General features: G+C 39.1%; 1 protein-coding gene across 1 annotated transcript in view; it reads left to right on the top strand.

Annotated features, from left to right (window-relative positions):
* sec24d (SEC24 homolog D, COPII coat complex component) overlaps positions 1-7275 on the top strand; it is a 72970-nt gene extending 65695 nt beyond the window's left edge. The window contains exons 22-23 of the mRNA XM_028804988.2: positions 1011-1100; positions 5498-7275. Of these exons, the coding sequence (XP_028660821.2) occupies positions 1011-1100; positions 5498-5638 (231 nt within the window). The 3' untranslated portion in view covers positions 5639-7275. The remainder of the gene's footprint in view (positions 1-1010; positions 1101-5497) is intronic.
* Positions 7276-18718: the final 11443 nt, after the last annotated feature.

Raw genomic sequence — 18718 nt, 5'->3', positions numbered from 1 at the left:
CTCTAAAGAACCTTCACTTGTAAAGATGAAAGCTAAAATGGCTTCTACACTTTTCAGAGGTCTCTTTATCAGACATGAGGATGCTTAACCCCCACTCACTGACTTGTGACCTATGCAGAGTTTCCCAACCTCGGTCCTGGGGGCACACTGTGGCTGCAGGTTTTTGTTCCAACCAGCTTCTGTTTTTAATTGGACTCCTGGGCTAATTAAGTGATGTGTTATTTCCCAAGTTCTGTGTTGTGGGAACAATATAGTACTAGGGTGTTGTACCGTGTTAGCCATTATGAATGTAGTGAGCAGTCAAGGAAAACGACACCTTATATTGGCTAAGTAAAAAGATTACAATATGCAAGCTTTCGAGGCAACTCAGGATTACATCTTGCCTGAAGAAGGGGAACAATATAGAAATTAGAAAACTAACTGTATATTAAAATGTACCAAGCAGTTATATGGGAATAATGTATTTTTTTCTTTTTAACAATATTTTCATCTTGAATTTCATTTTACTTTTCTAGGTGTTCTAATTGTTTAATTAATCCATTATTTACTAAATAGTGGGTCTGATGCTAAAGTACTTGCAGCCTTTGATTATTCCGTGTTGTTTACCAGCGTGTCTGCTCTGCTCATTTTTAATTGTCATTAATAAGATACAACGAAGGGGAAAAACTGCACAGAGAAAGGGCAAAATATAATGAAATCAACAAAAGAGAGTTAAATCATTTAAATCTATAGCAAAAGCAGAAATAGTTCTAAATGTCTTATAAATGTAAAAATCATGCTGCTGTGCTTTTCTGAATGTGGAATAAAAGAAAAATAATCCCAGTTAATTAAATGAGACGTGTGCCCCCAGGACCGAGGCTGAGAAACACTGTATTAAGGAATGGCGCCAAAGGTGCCCTGGTTCTTCTCTAACCTTGTCTTTTAACCATAACGTTCACAGCCCTGTAGTATATTTCCACTGTTATGAACCACAGTCAAAGTATAAGATGATTTGACTTCTTCTTTTGCAGACAACCCTACCAGTTATTGACAGTCCATACTCAAGAAAGCTGAGGTCTGTCATTGATACGGTTAGTCACCAAAGGCCTTACTCAATGAAGGTAAACCATACCAATATTAGCTCATTTAAATATAGATGTGTACTGTATTTGTTTTATTTAAAATAATTCTGAGTATATTCTTTTCAAAAAGAAGTCAATGCATTTAAGTCTAGAAACTTCAGAAGAGTAATTTCTATTATAATTAAAGAAGAATATTATTAAATCTTGTGAATGATGAAAATATAAATCTCTCTTGCATTTTACCTAAAAATAACTCATTTTACCTTGCATTTTACCTAAAAGCACTCATTTAGTGTTTGCTTTTTTAAATTCTTATTTACATTATTATTGCTCTTTAAAACAGCAGTAATCTTTGTGTGGATTAGTACTTTTATTTTTTTGTTGTATTAACACTTTTAAAATGTTTTTTCCACACTTGTGTAGAATTGTGTAAGTTTAATTTATTGTGGGTGAAGTGGTTCTGCCCTCTCTATGTAAAACACTTTGAGTAGATTAGGAAAGCACTATATAAATGTTAATATATTATTATTATTATTATTAAAGTGTGTAGTTTTGGGGTATGCACTTTTTATGCTACATTAACACTTTTAAAAAATGCCAGAAGACAGCAATGTAATGAGCATAGTGTGCATACCTTAAAGCATGTATGCTATATAAGCCAGTCTATAAACTACGTATCATTCTAGAAATTCAACTAAACAAAGTAGAAACATGAATGTTGAATAGTGTGAGTCAGAATGTAATGGGCCCTAGACCAAAAAAATAAAGTAAATGCCCATTCATGTTAAATTAAATTACATTCAGTTTAAAAATGACCACCATCAATAAGAGACATACATAAAAGCTCAATAATCATAATTAAGTTTTATGGAGTTGTGGAAATGGTCACACAATTTACCTATTCATTTATGTCAGGTAGACATGCACCTTAGTAAAGACCTGTTGCGATACATCAACAACAACAACAACAACATTTATTTATATAGCACATTTTCATACAAAAAGTAGCTCAAAGTGCTTTACATAATGAAGAGAAGAAAAATAAAAGACAAAATCAGCCATGCAATAACGTGGGGCCTTTAGTGCTATTGGCCTTTGTGCAACTGCCCTACCTCTATATAGACAGAACAAACTTTATTTGTCTGCAGGGGGATATTTGGCTTTTTATAGAAGCTCTTTTAATAAATAAATACATAAATATATATGTAAAACCATACTATGGTCTGAACACACACCAGAATGACTAAAAAGGAAGAAAAACTTAAAAAGAAACAAGAGACAACTTCTTACTTGGCAGTCCCAGTGAGGCGCTATACAGATGTATTGCTGTTGGTATAAAGGAGCCCCCATAGTGTTTCTTGACACACTTCTGCTGAATAATTATTGCTGAAAGTCCTCCATGTTAGTGTGTCAGAGAGAGGATCTGTAGCATTGTTCATAACGGCACCAAGTTTTGTTTTAATTCTCTCCTTTGCTATGACCTCCAGGGGGTTCAGATTGTGTCCCATAACTGAGCTTGCCCTTTTAATTACCTTATTAATTCGGTGGGCCTCTCCTGAAGTGATGTTACCAGCCCAGCACACCACAGCGTAAAAAAATGCACTGGTCATCACAGAGTTGTGGAGGATGTCACTTCCTAAGTTAGAGGAACACAGCCTCCTAAGGAAAAAGAGCCTGCTCTGCCATTTGTCCTGTAGTTCCTCGGTGTTCTGAGACCTGTCCAATCTTTCATTGATACTTATAGGAGTGGACTAACTGAATAGTGGTCGCACGTTGAGGCTCTTTGTTGCGGTGAAAGTCAATAAGCAGTTCCTTCGTTTTGCTAATGTTAAGGTGCAGACAATTTTCTTTGCACCAAGAAACAAAGTTCTCCACCTGACTCCCCTTATCAATACACCCCGTAAGTGCAGAATCATCTGAGAATTTCTGCCTATATTTATGCCGCTAAAATGAACATATTAATATTATCTGATGAAAAGATCAGATAATATGAATGCAAAAATGTTTAGGATTGCAATTATATTACTCAATTATGTATTTTTGATACATAATGTTATTACAATGTAAGCTGTTTTAGTAACTGGTATACTGCCATAAAGCTAAACCAAACAGAAATATTGAGACATTTATGAATCTCTTACTTAGGCTCTCTGTCTTCTACTAGGATGGACGGGAGTTCTAGTCAAACCAAGAAAACAGCATCTGAATAAAGCGAATAAACAATTCATATTGGGCATTTATTTAATTAATAATTAGTGTTGCCTTTGTTACATATTAATTTATTGACTTTGTAATTTCTCGTTTTACATTTTGGTGTTATAGTTGACTCAGCACATGTATACTTAGGCTCATGACTTTTGGCTTCACACTTTTTTATTTTTAAAGTTACTTTTTAAAATAACCAAAATAAACTACACCTATGGTCTTTCTTTCTCGCCCACTTATCAGGATTTTCAAATGCACTTTGGTTAGCCACCACCATTGTCACAAAGACAAATTGAGAAGTTAACGGATAATTAAGATTAAAGGCGGCACTAGTGAAGTCTGTCAGCTCCTTCCCAGTTTATCCACTGGTGGTTATCATCTCAGTCAGAACTTCCATCTGTAAAAGATTTCACAATTTTCAGCTGCTCTAATTAGTAACCAGAAAAAGAGATCTAAATCTTTCATGTCTGTTTTATATAAAGGTATATACACTGCCTGGCCAAAAAAAAAGTCGCCACCTGGCTTTAACTAAGCAAATAGGTACGAGCCTCCTATTGGATAATTACTGCATGGGCGATTATCTTTCAGCTGGCAACAAGTTATTTAACCCCAACTGATGCAATGAGTTGCTTCTCATTTCTTAAACAACCATGTCGAAAGACACATCTCGTGGTCGTGGAAAAGATGTTAAGTCTGTTTGAGAAGGGTCAAATCATTGGCATGCATCAAGCAGAGAAAACATCTAAGGAGATTGCAGAAACTACTAAACTTGGGTTAAGAACTGTCCAACGCATTATTAAAAACTGGAAGGATAGTGGGGTACCATCGTCTTCGAGAAAGAAATGTGGCTGGAAAAAAATCCTGAATGATCGTGATCGGCGATCACTTAAACGTTTGGTGAAATCAAATCGAAGAAAAACAACAGTAGAACTCAGGTCTATGTTTAATAGTGAAAGTAAGAGCATTTCCACCTGAATATACTGAATGACCAGGTTATTCCGTCAATGGATTTTTTCTTCCCTGATGGCACAGGCATATTCCAAGATGACAATGCCAGGATTCATCGGGCTCAAATTGTGAAAGAGTGGTTCAGGGAGCATGAGACATCATTTTCACACATGGATTGGCCACCACAGAGTCCAGACCTCAACTCCATTGAGAATCTTTGGGATGTGCTGGAGAAGGCTTTGCGCAACGGTCAGACTCTACCATCATCAATGCAAGATCTTGGTGAAAAATTAATGCAACACTGGATGGAACTAAATCTTGTGACATTGCAGAAGCTTATCGAAACAATGCCACAGCGAATGCGTGCCGTAATCAAAGCTAAAGGCGGTCCAACGAAATATTAGAGTGTGTGACCTTTTTTTTTTGGTGGCGACTTTTTTTTTTGGCCAGGCAGTGTATGATGAAAATACAATAACCTCACAACAGGTTTTCCAAAACTAGAATGTCAATTTCTTGCATTTAGCATTTTAAATACATGTACTGTAGCTTTATTTCTGAATGTAACAAAGTACTTCGTTCAAATTTAAGCAATATGGCGAAATGTGACAACTATCCAAAAAAATTGTGAGCTTATTTAACTGAAGATACTGTATATCGGCAGAATTGGAATGTGCTTTTAAAGAATTTGAAAAAAGATGTAATGTTTATTATCAATATCTATCACATCTGCAATAGCCACACAAACAAATATGATTTCTAGGAGAAAGAACAATCAACTGTTAGTCTGGTAATTGACACAAAGACACAGACTTGCCAGTCTTAGCTCTCTGGCATGGATGACCTCAGAGAGTAAGGAGATATCCAGAAGGAAAGAAAGTATGAAATAATAATAAATAATAATACTTAATAATAATAATAAGAAGAAGAATACATTTTAAGTTATAAAATGTCTTTCCCATGCTCAATATTAAAATGTTCACCAAAAAAAAACAGAAAAAAAATCTTATAATAATTTCAGAACAATACATAATAAATTAAATTTAGTGTACTAATAAATGTAAAACTATACTGTCCTATTTAAAACTACTACATAAGCGAGGTGTTCCCTAAACAAAGGTGTGCTGTGAAACAATACAGCATTTAACATTTGAACTGTAGTTTTTCTTATTTTATTTTCATTTATTTTTTTTTTATAGTAATGTGTGTCTGAATGCCATAAAAAGTGTCACATTTACTGTCTTGGAGCTCCATGATACTAACAGCTTTATTATTGTTTTCTGCAGCTAACACTTGTGAAGCAAAAAGATAAGGCAGAAGTGAGTTTCCGACAGTTTCTGGTTGAGGACAAAGGCTTATACGGAGGAGCGTCTTATATGGATTTTCTCTGCCACGTTTACAAAGAGATCCGGCAGCTACTAACATAATTCTCAGACATGATTTCCATGTAATCATTCTTTCGTTATTGGATGTTATTCTTTTGGCCCTATTTTGTAAAACAAGGCCAGTATTTTATTCCAGCAAATCAAATGCATTTGTTTACAAACAAAATATCTTTTTTTTTTTTTTTTTAATAACTCGTCAAAGTCCAGGCCTTTTGTACAGTTAACCTAGAGTGACCTAAATATTAATAATCTTGGATATTGATATCTCATGGTGCCTCCATTTGACCAACTAGAAATGCTTATACGGCATTGCTGCTTTTAATACAGTGTATTTTTGTTATTGACGACACTTAATTATTATTTTGTTTATTTTTTTGTTGGTTGATTATGGAGAAGACACTTACTTTTTCTTTACATGTTATACATATAGTGCTACAATTGTACACAAAAATTGGGACTTTATTTAGAAATATATTTCATTAGTTTAATACCATCAATCTATCCATTTATCCATCTTCCAAACCTGCTTTTCCACAGTAGGGTCATGGAGAAGCTGAAGTCTATCCAGGTAAGCATTGGGCACAAGGCAGGGACAATTTCTGGACAGGTCACCAGCCCATCATGGTACCATTAATTAAACAAAGAAATATGCTGTAACCTCCATCTCTAAATCTCAATATACACGGTGTTACCCTTCTTTATTTATTTTTGGCCTAAAGAGAAAATGCCATATATGACATGATGGCTACGTGAGTGCCAGTCTGGTCTGTCTTGTCATCATCCTTCTTTGATGTGGTGGTTATAATGACCAGTTATGTCATTCTGCTGGCTTCTGTTTTTAGCACATAACTTTGCATTTGACTCCATTTATTCTTAGGCTCATTGGCACATCTGCATGAGCGCAGAAAAGTCAGAGTTGATCCTTCTAATAGCAAACACACAACAGTTTTTACTCTGACCAGGAAGCCGGTGTGTTGCAGGGTGCACTCGCTCACACGTATTGCACGTATTGGTAATATTTAGGGTTGGCATTCTGACAGTTGGGCCGTAAATTATTGGGGTATCATACTGTTATAAAGGCAAGAAGATTGACATGTAAACTCCACATAGAAGCTGTGCCAACCTGGTGATGCAACATCAGCAATCCCCAGGTCACTGGGTCATTTGGCATTACAGACTACAATACCATTTGATAATCCACAATATTCCATCCATCCATCCATTTTCCAACCCGCTGAATCCAAACACAGGGTCACGGGGGTCTGCTGGAGCCAATCCCAGCCAACACAGGGCACAAGGCAGGAACCAATCCCGGGCAGGGTGCCAACCCACCGCAGTAATCCACAATATTGTAAAAATTAAAAGTAATTTTTCATTGTATTAATAGTTTATGTTTAATAAAGTAAAACAGTATGCACCTTTTTATTTCACAAAGTTAAATACATTAAATTTTAATTTCAGCTGATATTACAAAATTCCCAAATAATGGCTTAATTAAGTTACTTAAGAATTTTACACAGGGTAAGCAGTTAAAACAAATGTTTCTTCTTTTTTGTCTTAAAATACAGCTGGCTCCAAATGTTCTCATCTTTGAAGTTCTTAAAAAAATAAAACCTTGTACAGCATTTCCAGTATTCATAATTTGACATTTCTATTTAATAAAATGAGCTACATTACAACTGCCAGTGTGTTATCATTACTACTTTGTATTGGAATAAAAAACAGTGGCTTCTACATATGTGATGTCCACCGAATTAAAAAATGTTTAAGGAAGGTGCAGTTCCTATATATCTGTCAGAAAATGATTTGAAACAAAACTATAAATTACATTTTTAATGGTGCCTAATAGACTTAATGGAGCACGAGAAAAGGTCCAGAGAAGAGCAACTAGGCTGATTCCAGGGCTACAGGGGATAAATAATAAAGAAAGATTAAAAAGGCTGAGCCTTTACAGTTTAAGCAAAACAAAGTTAAGTGGTGACCTGAGTGAAGTGTTTAAAAGTATGAAGGGAATTAGTGCAGTGGATCGAGACGGTGACTTTAAAGTGAACACGGGGACACAGATGGAAACTGAAGAGTAAATTTTGCACAAACATTAGGAAATGTTTCTTTACACCGAGACACGTGGAATAAGCCACCAAGTAGAGTGGTAGTCACTAAGACTTTAAGAACTTTCAAAACTCGACTTGATGTTTTTTTAGAAGAATTAAGTGGATAGGACTGACGAGCTTTGTTGGGCTGAATGGCTTGTTCTTTGTATAATGTTCTAATGTTTTCTGTGAAAAAAATCATATAATTTTATGTCTATAATAATTTGATATATGTTAAAAGTTGGCAGTACTGTCCCCTGGATTCAAATGGTGTGCCCAGTCATTGTCTGTCTGGAGTTGACTTATTTTCCCTGTGGAGTTTCCTCCCACACCCTAAAACAGGGGTGTCAAACTCCAGTCCTGAAGGGCCGCAGTGGCTGCAGGTTTTCATTCTAACCATCTTTTTAATTAGTGACCAATTTTTTTCTGCTAATTACTTTTTTACTTAACTTGACTCAGGCCCATTAGTTGTTTCTTTTTCCTTAATTAGCAGCCAAACAATAATGAGACACAAAACGAGCCGCCACATCACACAATATCTGAAAATAAAGAAAGGTGAAGGTCTCAGTAAGGTTGATCTCTCAACTCACCAAAACACTTTGGCGATGTTCTTATAAAAAACAGAATATCAACAGTTTTGGAAATGTCTGCTGTTGCAGAACGAGAGCAGCAACAAGCCGTGGAATTAAATAACGGGTTTAATTAACAGCAAGCATCGGCTTCTCATTAAGAAACTGGTTGGAATTTGAAGCCCCAGTTTAAGCTGGTCATCTGTTGGCTCGTTTCACGTCTCATTTCTGTTTGGCTGTCATTTAATGAGGAAACAAATCAATTCAGAGGACTGAATCCTTCTAACATCCATCCATCCATCCATTTTCCAACCCGCTGAATCCGAACACAGGGTCACGGGGGTCTGCTGGAGCCAATCCCAGCCAACACAGGGCACATGGCAGGAACCAATCCTGGGCAGGGTACCAACCCAATGCAGGACACACACAAACACACCCACACACCAAGCACACACTAGGGCCAATTTAGAATCGCCAATCCACCTAACCTGCTTGTCTTTGGACTGTGGGAGGAAACCGGAGCACCCGGAGGAAACCCACGCAGACACGGGGAGAACATGCAAACTCCACGCAGGGAGGACCCGGGAAGCGAACCCAGGTGACCTTACTACGAGGCAGCAGCACTACCCACTGCGCCACCGTGCCGCCCTCCTTCTAACATGGCTGTTAAAATAAAGGGGAATCAGCAGTGAAAACTGGTCACTGATTAGGAAAAGGGTTAGACTGAAAACCTGCAGCCACTGCGGCCCACCAGGCCTGGAGTTTGACACCTGTGCCCTAAGGGTATGCTTGATTAGGTTTCCGAAACAGACATGTGAGAGCAGGCCCTGCGATGGACTGGTGACCTGGACCCCCAGTGCCCCTGAACTGGATTAAATGGGTTTGACAATGTTATGCTTATAATTCATTTTTTTTAAATATAATTCATGGAAGGCCATAAAAAGCATTAGTTTCTTCTGTTTGGCTTTAACATTCCCATCCTTTATTTGTACAAAATGTGTACTTTGATGAAAAAGTATACTGAACCCACCTCCCCACCCAGAGCTCAGTCTTGATGAAGAAAACGACACAGCATTGAGCAAAACTGTTCCTCCGTGGCTGACAGTCATTATTTCCTGAAGTACCATAAAGAATATGCATCATAACAAGAGCAAACAACATTACAATACATTACTAAGTATTCAAAGTAAATGGTAAAATGAAAACACAAAAGATTAAAAAAAAAACCATCAACAGGCAATGGAAGCAGTTTGGGACAAATGTCAGATCTAAAACAGAAAGCAGCATCAAACATTAGTACAATTTACAGCTTCATTGTCCTTACATTTAGGCTGACCAAGTAAGTACCATCCAGTGTGGAAGTGACACTTTGGTGATGAACAGTGGGGGCCACTAAAACTCATAAACGAGGGGACGGTACTTTAGATGCCAGTCTGAATGCAGAAGCAGACCTATGAAGAGAGGTGCAGAGTATTATTAGGAGTAGGAGTAGTAGCTGGAGTTAAGGTGGTAGGGCCCACTGGGTATGGTGTTAAATCATGGATCACAATAAACATCAGAATAATTTTAATAACATTTGGCCCACCAAGTGCATTCATCCTATTCATCTAATTTTTCCAAACCTGCATCAACATGTCCTGAAGATCCCTACAGGCCTACTCTACCACACTACATGGTAACTTATTCCAGGTGCCTGTGGTTCTGTTTGTGAAGAATAACATTCTAAATTTACCCTTAAGGAGTTTCCATCTGTGTCCCCGAGTTGCTGTTAAAGAATTCATTTTAAAACAGCAGCACTAGCATAGTACCATTGTACTAATTCGGCCATGTCACCTCTTAAGTTCTTTAACTCCTTTACTCTCTCCTCATAGCTCATACCTTGTAGTCCTAGAAATTTAGCCTAGTCGTTCTTCTCTGGACTTTCTCTTTTTTTTGCAATATGGAGACAAAAACTGCACACATAAGCAATAACCCCCATCAAAATATACTCCGCACATGCTGCTTTTTTACTCAGCATCCTACTAGCCTTCTTAACCACTTTTGTGGATAGAATTTAGGAAACTTTGTTTAAAAATCCAAGGGGGGTGAATACATTCAGAACACATTTTAAGTGAAGCACTGATCGTGCCATTATTTAACAACTGACCAGATGACATACAGTGCATCCAGAAAGTATTCACAGCGCATCACTTTTCCACATTTTGTTATGTTACAGCCTTATTCCATATTGGATTAAATTCATTTTTTTCCTCAGAATTCTACACACAACACCCCATAATGACAACGTGAAAAAAGTTTACTTGAGGTTTTTGCAAATTTATTAAAAATAAAAAAACTGAGAAATCACCTGTATATAAGTATTCACAGCCTTTGCTCAATACTTTGTCGATGCACCTTTGGCAGCAATTACAGCCTCAAGTCTTTTTGAATATGATGCCACAAGCTTGGCACACCTATCCTTGGCCAGTTTCGCCCATTCCTCTTTGCAGCACCTCTCAAGCTCCATCAGGTTGGATGGGAAGCGTCGGTGCACAGCCATTTTAAGATCTCTCCAGAGATGTTCAATCGGATTCAAGTCTGGGCTCTGGCTGGGCCACTCAAGGACATTCACAGAGTTGTCCTGAAGCCACTCCTTTGATATCTTGGCTGTGTGCTTAGGGTCGTTGTCCTGCTGAAAGATGAACCGTCGCCCCAGTCTGAAGTCAAGAGCGCTCTGGAGCAGGTTTTCATCCAGGATGTCTCTGTACATTGCTGCAGTCATCTTTCCCTTTATCCTGACTAGTCTCCCAGTCCCTGCCACTGAAAAACATCCCCACAGCATGATGCTGCCACCACCATGCTTCACTGTAGGGATGATGCCAGGTTTCCTCCAAACTGGCATTCACACCAAAGAGTTCAATCTTTGTCTCATCAGACCAGAGAATTTTCTTTCTCATGGTCTGAGAGCCCTTCAGGTGCCTTTTGGCAAACTCCAGGCAGGCTGCAATGTGCCTTTTACTAAGGAGTGGCTTCCGTCTGGCCACTCTACCATACAGGCCTGATTGGTGGATTGCTGCAGAGATGGTTGTCCTTCTGGAAGGTTCTCCTCTCTCCACAGAGGACCTCTGGAGCTCTGACAGAGTGACCATCGGGTTCTTGGTCACCTCCCTGACTAAGGCCCTTCTCACCCGATCGCTCAGTTTAGATGGCCGGCCAGCTCTAGGAAGAGTCCTGGTGGTTTCGAACTTCTTCCACTTACAGATGATGGAAGCCACTGTGCTTATTGGGACCTTCAAAGCAGCAGAACTTTTTCTGTAACCTTCCCCAGATATGTGCGTCAAGACAATCCTGTCTTGGAGGTCTACAGACAATTCCTTTGACTTCATGCTTGGTTTGTGCTCTGACATGAACTGTCAACTGTGGGACCTTATATAGACAGGTGTGTGCCTTTCCAAATCATGTCCAGTCAACTGAATTTACCACAGGTGGACTCCAATGAAGCTGCAGAAACATCTCAAGGATGATCAGGGGAAACAGGATGCACCTGAGCTCAATTTCGAGCTTAATAGCAAAGGCTGTGAATACTTATGTACATGTGATTTCTCAATTTTTTTATTTTTAATAAATTTGTAAAAACCTCAAGTAAACTTTTTTCACGATGTCATAATGGGTGTTGTGTGTAGAATTCTGAGGAAAAAAAATGAATTGAATCCATTTTGGAATAAGGCTGTAACATAACAAAATGTGGAAAAAGAGATGCGCTTTGAATACTTTCCGGATGCACTGTACTTGGGCAATTTAATTATTGGCTAACCATCAAGTTGAACTGAATTGTCTCCTCTCGATTTGTTTTACATGCTCTTTGGCTTTAAATGCTACATCAATCTGAAAATGTTTCTGTTTTAAAAAGGCTTCAAACATTTCTGGTTTGCCATGTGGTGGCAGCATTTCCCAGCCATTCAAAAATGAAGACCCTCACTTGAGACGCCTTCTTCGTCTCAGCTGCCAGACCTCGACCACTTGAGAATAAAACACTGAGCATTGCATTCTACTGTCATATCAACCAAAATGCTGTGAAGTGTAAGTAACGGAGAGCAGCTCTCCATCTCCTCCACCCTCCTCATCACCCCTCAGAGACCTGGGAAGATGAAGAAAAGCCAAGAAAAGCAGATATTGATGGCTTTTATGTTTGATAAATGGCCATTAGTGAGACGCCCACAGATGTTACTGCTGCTGTGCTTTTTTGATTTTTGGTGATACTATGTGATATGCAGCTATTACTTCATGCACTTAAAATGTTAAGAATATTGAATGAAAAATAAATTTCACTGACCAGAATTTCCAATATTCGATACTGAACCCCACTCTAAGTACAGGCTTATATTCAGAGCACTCATAAGTGAAATGACCAACTGAAATGTGTTCTTAAATGTCAGGGTCTCTTACCATGGGGTTATACTGCACTGCTGTCCAAAGCACCAGTGTACAGTGCGATCGGTTACAGTACCAGTCAAAAGTCTGGACACACCCAGAAATGCTTTAGATAGAAATTGATACCCTTTTTAATCAAGATACCATTAAATTGATGTAAACATACAGCTAAGACATTAATAATGTTGGTAATACCTATTACTGCAGCTTTTTAATTTCTTATTCACATACAGTATGAATGCAGAGGCCCAATTTCAGCAGTAATTTGTTCATGCTCTAATGGTATAGTCCCTTACCTTATCGTTAATTAGTCCTTTTAAATAATAATTGGTTATCAGAGAACCTTTGGTAATTTCAAAAGCACTACTGCAGCCTGTTATTCTGTTCATTGGAGTTGCAAAGGACTGACATTGCTAAAGTTCAGTGGTGGGATCAAATATGGCCAAAATGAAACAGTTTTCTTAAGAAACATGTCAGTCTATTGTTTTTTGCAAAAGGAAGAATATTCCATTGTACAGACTGCCAAAAAACTAAAGATTTCATAGAAAGGTATCTATGTATGGCGCTGTAAGAATTATGTTTCTAGACTTCTCTAGCGCCTTCAACACCATCCAACCTCTGCTCCTTAGGGACAAGCTGACAGAGATGTGAGTAGATTCATACCTGGTGGCATGGATCGTGGACTATCTTACAAACAGACCTCAGTATGTGCGTCTCGGGAATTGCAGATCTGACATTGTGGTCAGCAACACAGGAGCGCCGCAGGGGACTGTACTTTCTCCGGTCCTATTCAGCCTATATACATCGGACTTCCAGTATAACTCGGAGTCCTGCCACGTGCAAAAGTTTGCTGACGACACTGCTATCGTGGGCTGCATCAGGAGTGGGCAGGAGAAGGAGTACAGGGACCTAATCAAGGACTTTGTTAAATGGTGCGACTTAAACCACCTACAACTGAACACCAGCAAAACCAAGGAACTGGTGGTGGATTTTAGGAGACCCAGGCCCCTCATGGACCCCGTGATCATCAGAGGTGACTGTGTGCAGACCTATAAATACCTGGGAGTGCAGCTGGAGGATAAATTGGACTGGACTGCCAATACTGATTCTCTGTGTAAGAAAGGACAGAGCCACCTGTACTTCCTTAGAAGGCTGGCATCCTTCAACATCTGCAGTAAGATGCTGCAGATGTTCTATCAGATGGTTGTGGCGAGTGCCCTCTTCTACGCAGTGGTGTGCTGGGGAGGCAGCATTAAGAAGAAGGATGCCTCACGCCTGGACAAACTGGTGAGGAAGGCAGGCTCTATTGTTGGCATAGAGCTGGACGGTTTGACATCCGTAGCAGAGCGACGGGCACTCAGCAGGCTCCTATCAATTATGGAGAATCCACTACATCCATTAAACAGTGTCATCTCCAGACAGAGGAGCAGTTTCAGCGACAGACTGCTGTCACTGTCCTGCTCCACTGAAAGACTGAGAAGATCTTTCCTCCCCCAAACTATGCGACTCTTCAATTCCACCAGAGGGGGTAAACGTTGAACATTATTCAAGTTATTGTCTGTTTTTTACCTGCATTTTTTATTACTCTTTAATTTAATATTTTTTGCTGCTGGAGTATGTGAATTTCCCCCTGGGATTAATAAAGTATCTATCTATCTATCTATCTATCTATTACTGTCTTGAGAGAAAATGTCTAACGGTTCGTAGCGCTATAGCGCAACTCTTGCAATGTTAATTTTCTCTGTTGTTCAAGGTTTTCTCAGTGTTATGCAATGTTTTTACATTTAGTTTACTATTACGCTGTGCATGCTATGGTATAATTAACTACATTTGTGCTTAAAAATCTTTACAAAAATATATTTACATGCAGTTGATACAAGTATTCTAAGACGGATCCAACTGCCTATTTGCCATCCCTGACGGTGGTAGCTGTGCAGACAGCTCAGTATCTGGTCTGCTGCACAGTCCTCCTGGCCACCACTGGCAGCTGCTTGGACACTCTGTTAAACAGTAAACCAATGGCAAACTAGCAGAACTGCTCCTCGGAGACTCCCTCTTAGACAGTACTTCAATGGAGAACAAGCACACTCTTACCTTGCCCTCTACAGCTCAGCTGCACTCTTACCACGCAATGTTCTTGTCTCACGACGTTTACAACGTTTAAGACTGAGTTCTCACCTGCCCTTTTGGCTCTCTCTCCTTTGCTTGCTTCTTTAGACTCCGTCTGACCCAGCCAGTGTTTCCCAGGTGCTAAATCCGCTCAAGGAAGCAAACTTTGTGTTCTGTTAATCTGAAGATGGAAGCTAAAACAGGACAACTGCCCTCGTTGCAGCTCATATCTTGTGAGCTGATGTAAAACCTCCTGTTTTGAATTAAACCTTAAACCTGTAGCTGCCATTTTAGCAAAGTTTTTTTGCCGTGGAAACCAGCTCTTATCTTCTTCTCTAAACTTAAGATGTTTAAATTGATCAAATTATTACATTAGAAAAAGTAGCAAAAATCCATAGTATGATGGGGAGTCAAGCTAGAGTTAGAAAATGGGATTTATTAGAAAATGGAGCGAACCTTCACAAAACAGATCAGTCTGGAAGTGCCTGGATTCCAGCAGAATACAAGGTTTTGTCTTGTCCTCACAACATCTTGTGCACCCAAGTTACTGTCGAACACTACATGTCGAGGGGTACTACAATCACTAATGCCAGTTACTGTGACTTGCTGGAGACCAATGTGAGGCCTGCTATTCGATCCAAGCAGTGCGGACTGCTGTCTCAAGGAGTCCTTTTGCTGCAAGACAATAAACACACTGCTGAGGACACCAAGGCTTGTCTTGAGAAACTGAAGTCTGAGGTATTGCCACATCCTCCTTATTTGCCAGATTTGACACCATGTGACTACCACCTTTTTGGACCACTAAAAAAAAAAAAAAAAAAAAAAAAAAAAAAAAAAAAAAAAAAAAAAAAAAAAAACCATCTGGGTGGTCATTGATTCAAGACAGATGACAACGTGAAGAAAGCGGTGCACGAGTGGTTGAGGGGATAAGACAAACCCTTTTATTCTGCTGGAATCCAGGTAGGTGGCGCAAGTGCATTGAGAAGGGTGGAGACGACATTGAGAAATGACATTACCAGTTTTGTGAAGGTTCGCTCCATTTTCTAATAAATCCCATTTTCTAGCTTTAGCTTGACTCCTCCTCTTATATGAAGCCATGTGTCAAGTTTTGATTATATCCCTGGCCTTAGGCCTCTTCTTTGAAAAACAAAACCAGACCACCCTAACAGACAGATGCTGTAGACATACATGATTTTGCATGCATGCTACTAAAGACAAGCTTTTAAAATGTGTGTTATTCACAAATTCATTAGGCAAGATGTGAGCCAAATGTGGCACATCCCAATACTCCACAAACCCGGTCTTACCTTGAAGACAAGTCAATACATATACTGTACAAAGAATAAAAATACTCCAACCAGTAATCACATTGTGCATCTGCCTTACAAGCTGCTCTGCATATGCACCACAATGCCTGGTATGATTCATTAAAAAAAACACCAATACACAAACAACCAAGCAATCTTTTCTGACTTTGTGCTTTTATAGTAAAACAGTACCAATAATACTGATGAAACATACACAAACACACACACATATGTATACAGTAATCCCTCGCTATATCGCGCTTTGTCTTTCACGGCTTCACTCCATCGCGGATTTTATATGTAAGCATATTTAAATATATATCGCGGATTTTTTGCTGGTTTGCGGATTTCTGTGGACAATGGGTCTTTTCATTTCTGGTACATGCTTCCTCAGTTGGTTTGCCCAGTTGATTTCATACAAAGGACGCTATTGGCAGATGGCTGAGAAGCTACCCAACTTACTTTTCTTTCTCTCTCTTGCGCTGACTTTCTCTGATCCTGACGTAGGGGGATTGAGCAGGGGGGCTGTTTGCACACCTAGACGATACGGACACTAGTCTAAAAATGCTGAAAGATTATCTTCACGTTGCTATCTTTTGTGCAGCTGCTTCCTGAAACGACATGCTGCACGGTGCTTCGCATACTTAAAATCTCAAAGGGCACGTATTGATTTTTGATTGTTTGTTTTTATCTGTCTCTCTCTCCCTCTCTCTGCTCCTGACGGAGGGGGTGTGAGCTGCCGCCTTCAACAGCTTTGTGCTGCGGTGCTTCGCATACTTACAAGCCAAACAGCCCTATTGATTTGTTTGCTTTTCTCTATCTCTGTGACATGATCTGCTCCTGACGCGCACTCCTTTGAAGAGGAAGATATGTTTGCATTCTTTTAATTGTGAGACGGAACTGTCATCTCTGTCTTGTCATGGAGCACAGTTTAAACTTTTGAAAAAGAGACAAATGTTTGTTTGCAGTGTTTGAATAACGTTCCTGTCTCTCTACAACCTCCTGTGTTTCTGCGCAAATCTGTGACCCAAGCATGACAATATAAAAATAACCATATAAACATATGGTTTCTACTTCGCGGATTTTCTTATTTTGCGGGTGGCTCTGGAACGCAACCCCCGCGATGGAGGAGGGATTACTGTATATGTGTTAATTTTTTCAAGAATTTTCTCAGAGGATTATCTATAATGGAAAGAGTAAATCTGCCTAGACCAGGCTGTCCACAAAAACCGAGATTATGCAAGATGACAACTAGTGAGAGAAGCCACCAAGAGATGTACTGTACGAGTAACACGCTGCAGTGGCTCAGATTGGAGCGTCTGTGCAGACAACAGCAGTTGCCTAGGTGCTCAATTAAGATTTAGGGTGCAGTGAAAAAGGGGGGTGGAGGGGTGGGAAGAACAGGATATCTCGGCAGAAAGCACATGAGAGACTGAAGTCAGCTGGAAGAAGTTCCTGTGGTGTGAAGAGACCAAATGCCATGTTACACTGCACATTATTAAAAACATACCACCCCCAACATGAAGCATGGTGGAGGCTGTATCAGACTGTGGAGATGCTTTACTGCAGTAACCCCTGGAAAGCTTGTGAAGGTAGAGGAAAAAAAAAATGATTGCAGTAAAATACAGGGACATCCTGCAGGAAAACGTGAAGACGTCTGCAGGCAACCTGCATGCTGGGAGATTTGTTTTCAAGCAAGACAAAAACTCCAAGCATAAGGCCAAAGTCAAGTAATCTGAAATCCTTTGGCAATAAGAGCAGCAACTACAGCCGTCAAGTTTGACATCCCCTCTTGATTAGAAGTCAAGTAATGTGACTCCTGCCTAAGCTATCACCTCCATAGCAGACATTTCCTTTTGGCAGAATTAAGCCCAACACACCATAATATTCTTTTTTTAACCTTGTCTAGCTCCACTTTAAACAGCTGTGCCCCATGTTCAAATCAATAAAAAAAATATATAAAAAGACAAGACTTTGGAACTCTTTTTCGAGGGAGGATTATTTACTGAGCTTCAGTGAAAAGCAAAATTTCAGCCTTAGGACAAAGAACTATATATCTAATTTTGCAGAACAAAATTCAGGTCTGAGGTTAGAGCTCCATGATTTTGGATGCTATGTTATAACCATGTTAAAAAATACTTTTAGCAAACAACATACAAACTGTAGAACGAGGTGTATGCATGGATAATTAAAATTTCCTACTAAGCCAAAATTTTCTTTTATGGATGTCATGTTGGTAATATGGTGTGGAACATCAGAATTAATTACACTGTAAGCCATTAGGACCAAAAGACCAAAATATGTAAACTAAAATCAAGCAGAAAATGAAGAAAGCCATGCCTGTCTTTGCAGCACTAATATGACAATGTGTACAACGAAATTCTTACTCTCCTATGCCATGATAAACAAGAATGTATTAATATAGAGAACTTCATTTTATTTAAGAGCAGACTCAAATTAACTTACCTGATGTCCCCCTTACTCCCATTTTCCATACAACTTGTAAAATGTGATGGAAAACTCAGTATAAGATGAAGGAAACCAGTGTAGGAGTGGACATTTGAAACAGTGTGTGATTTACAATTTTCAGATGACTTAATCCCTGTCTCACACTGACTGAGGAATGCATTATTCTAT

The sequence above is a fragment of the Erpetoichthys calabaricus genome, chromosome 7, assembly GCF_900747795.2.
Source record: "Erpetoichthys calabaricus chromosome 7, fErpCal1.3, whole genome shotgun sequence".
Lineage (NCBI taxonomy): Eukaryota > Metazoa > Chordata > Cladistia > Polypteriformes > Polypteridae > Erpetoichthys > Erpetoichthys calabaricus.
This window is presented reverse-complemented; position numbering and strand designations above follow the sequence as displayed.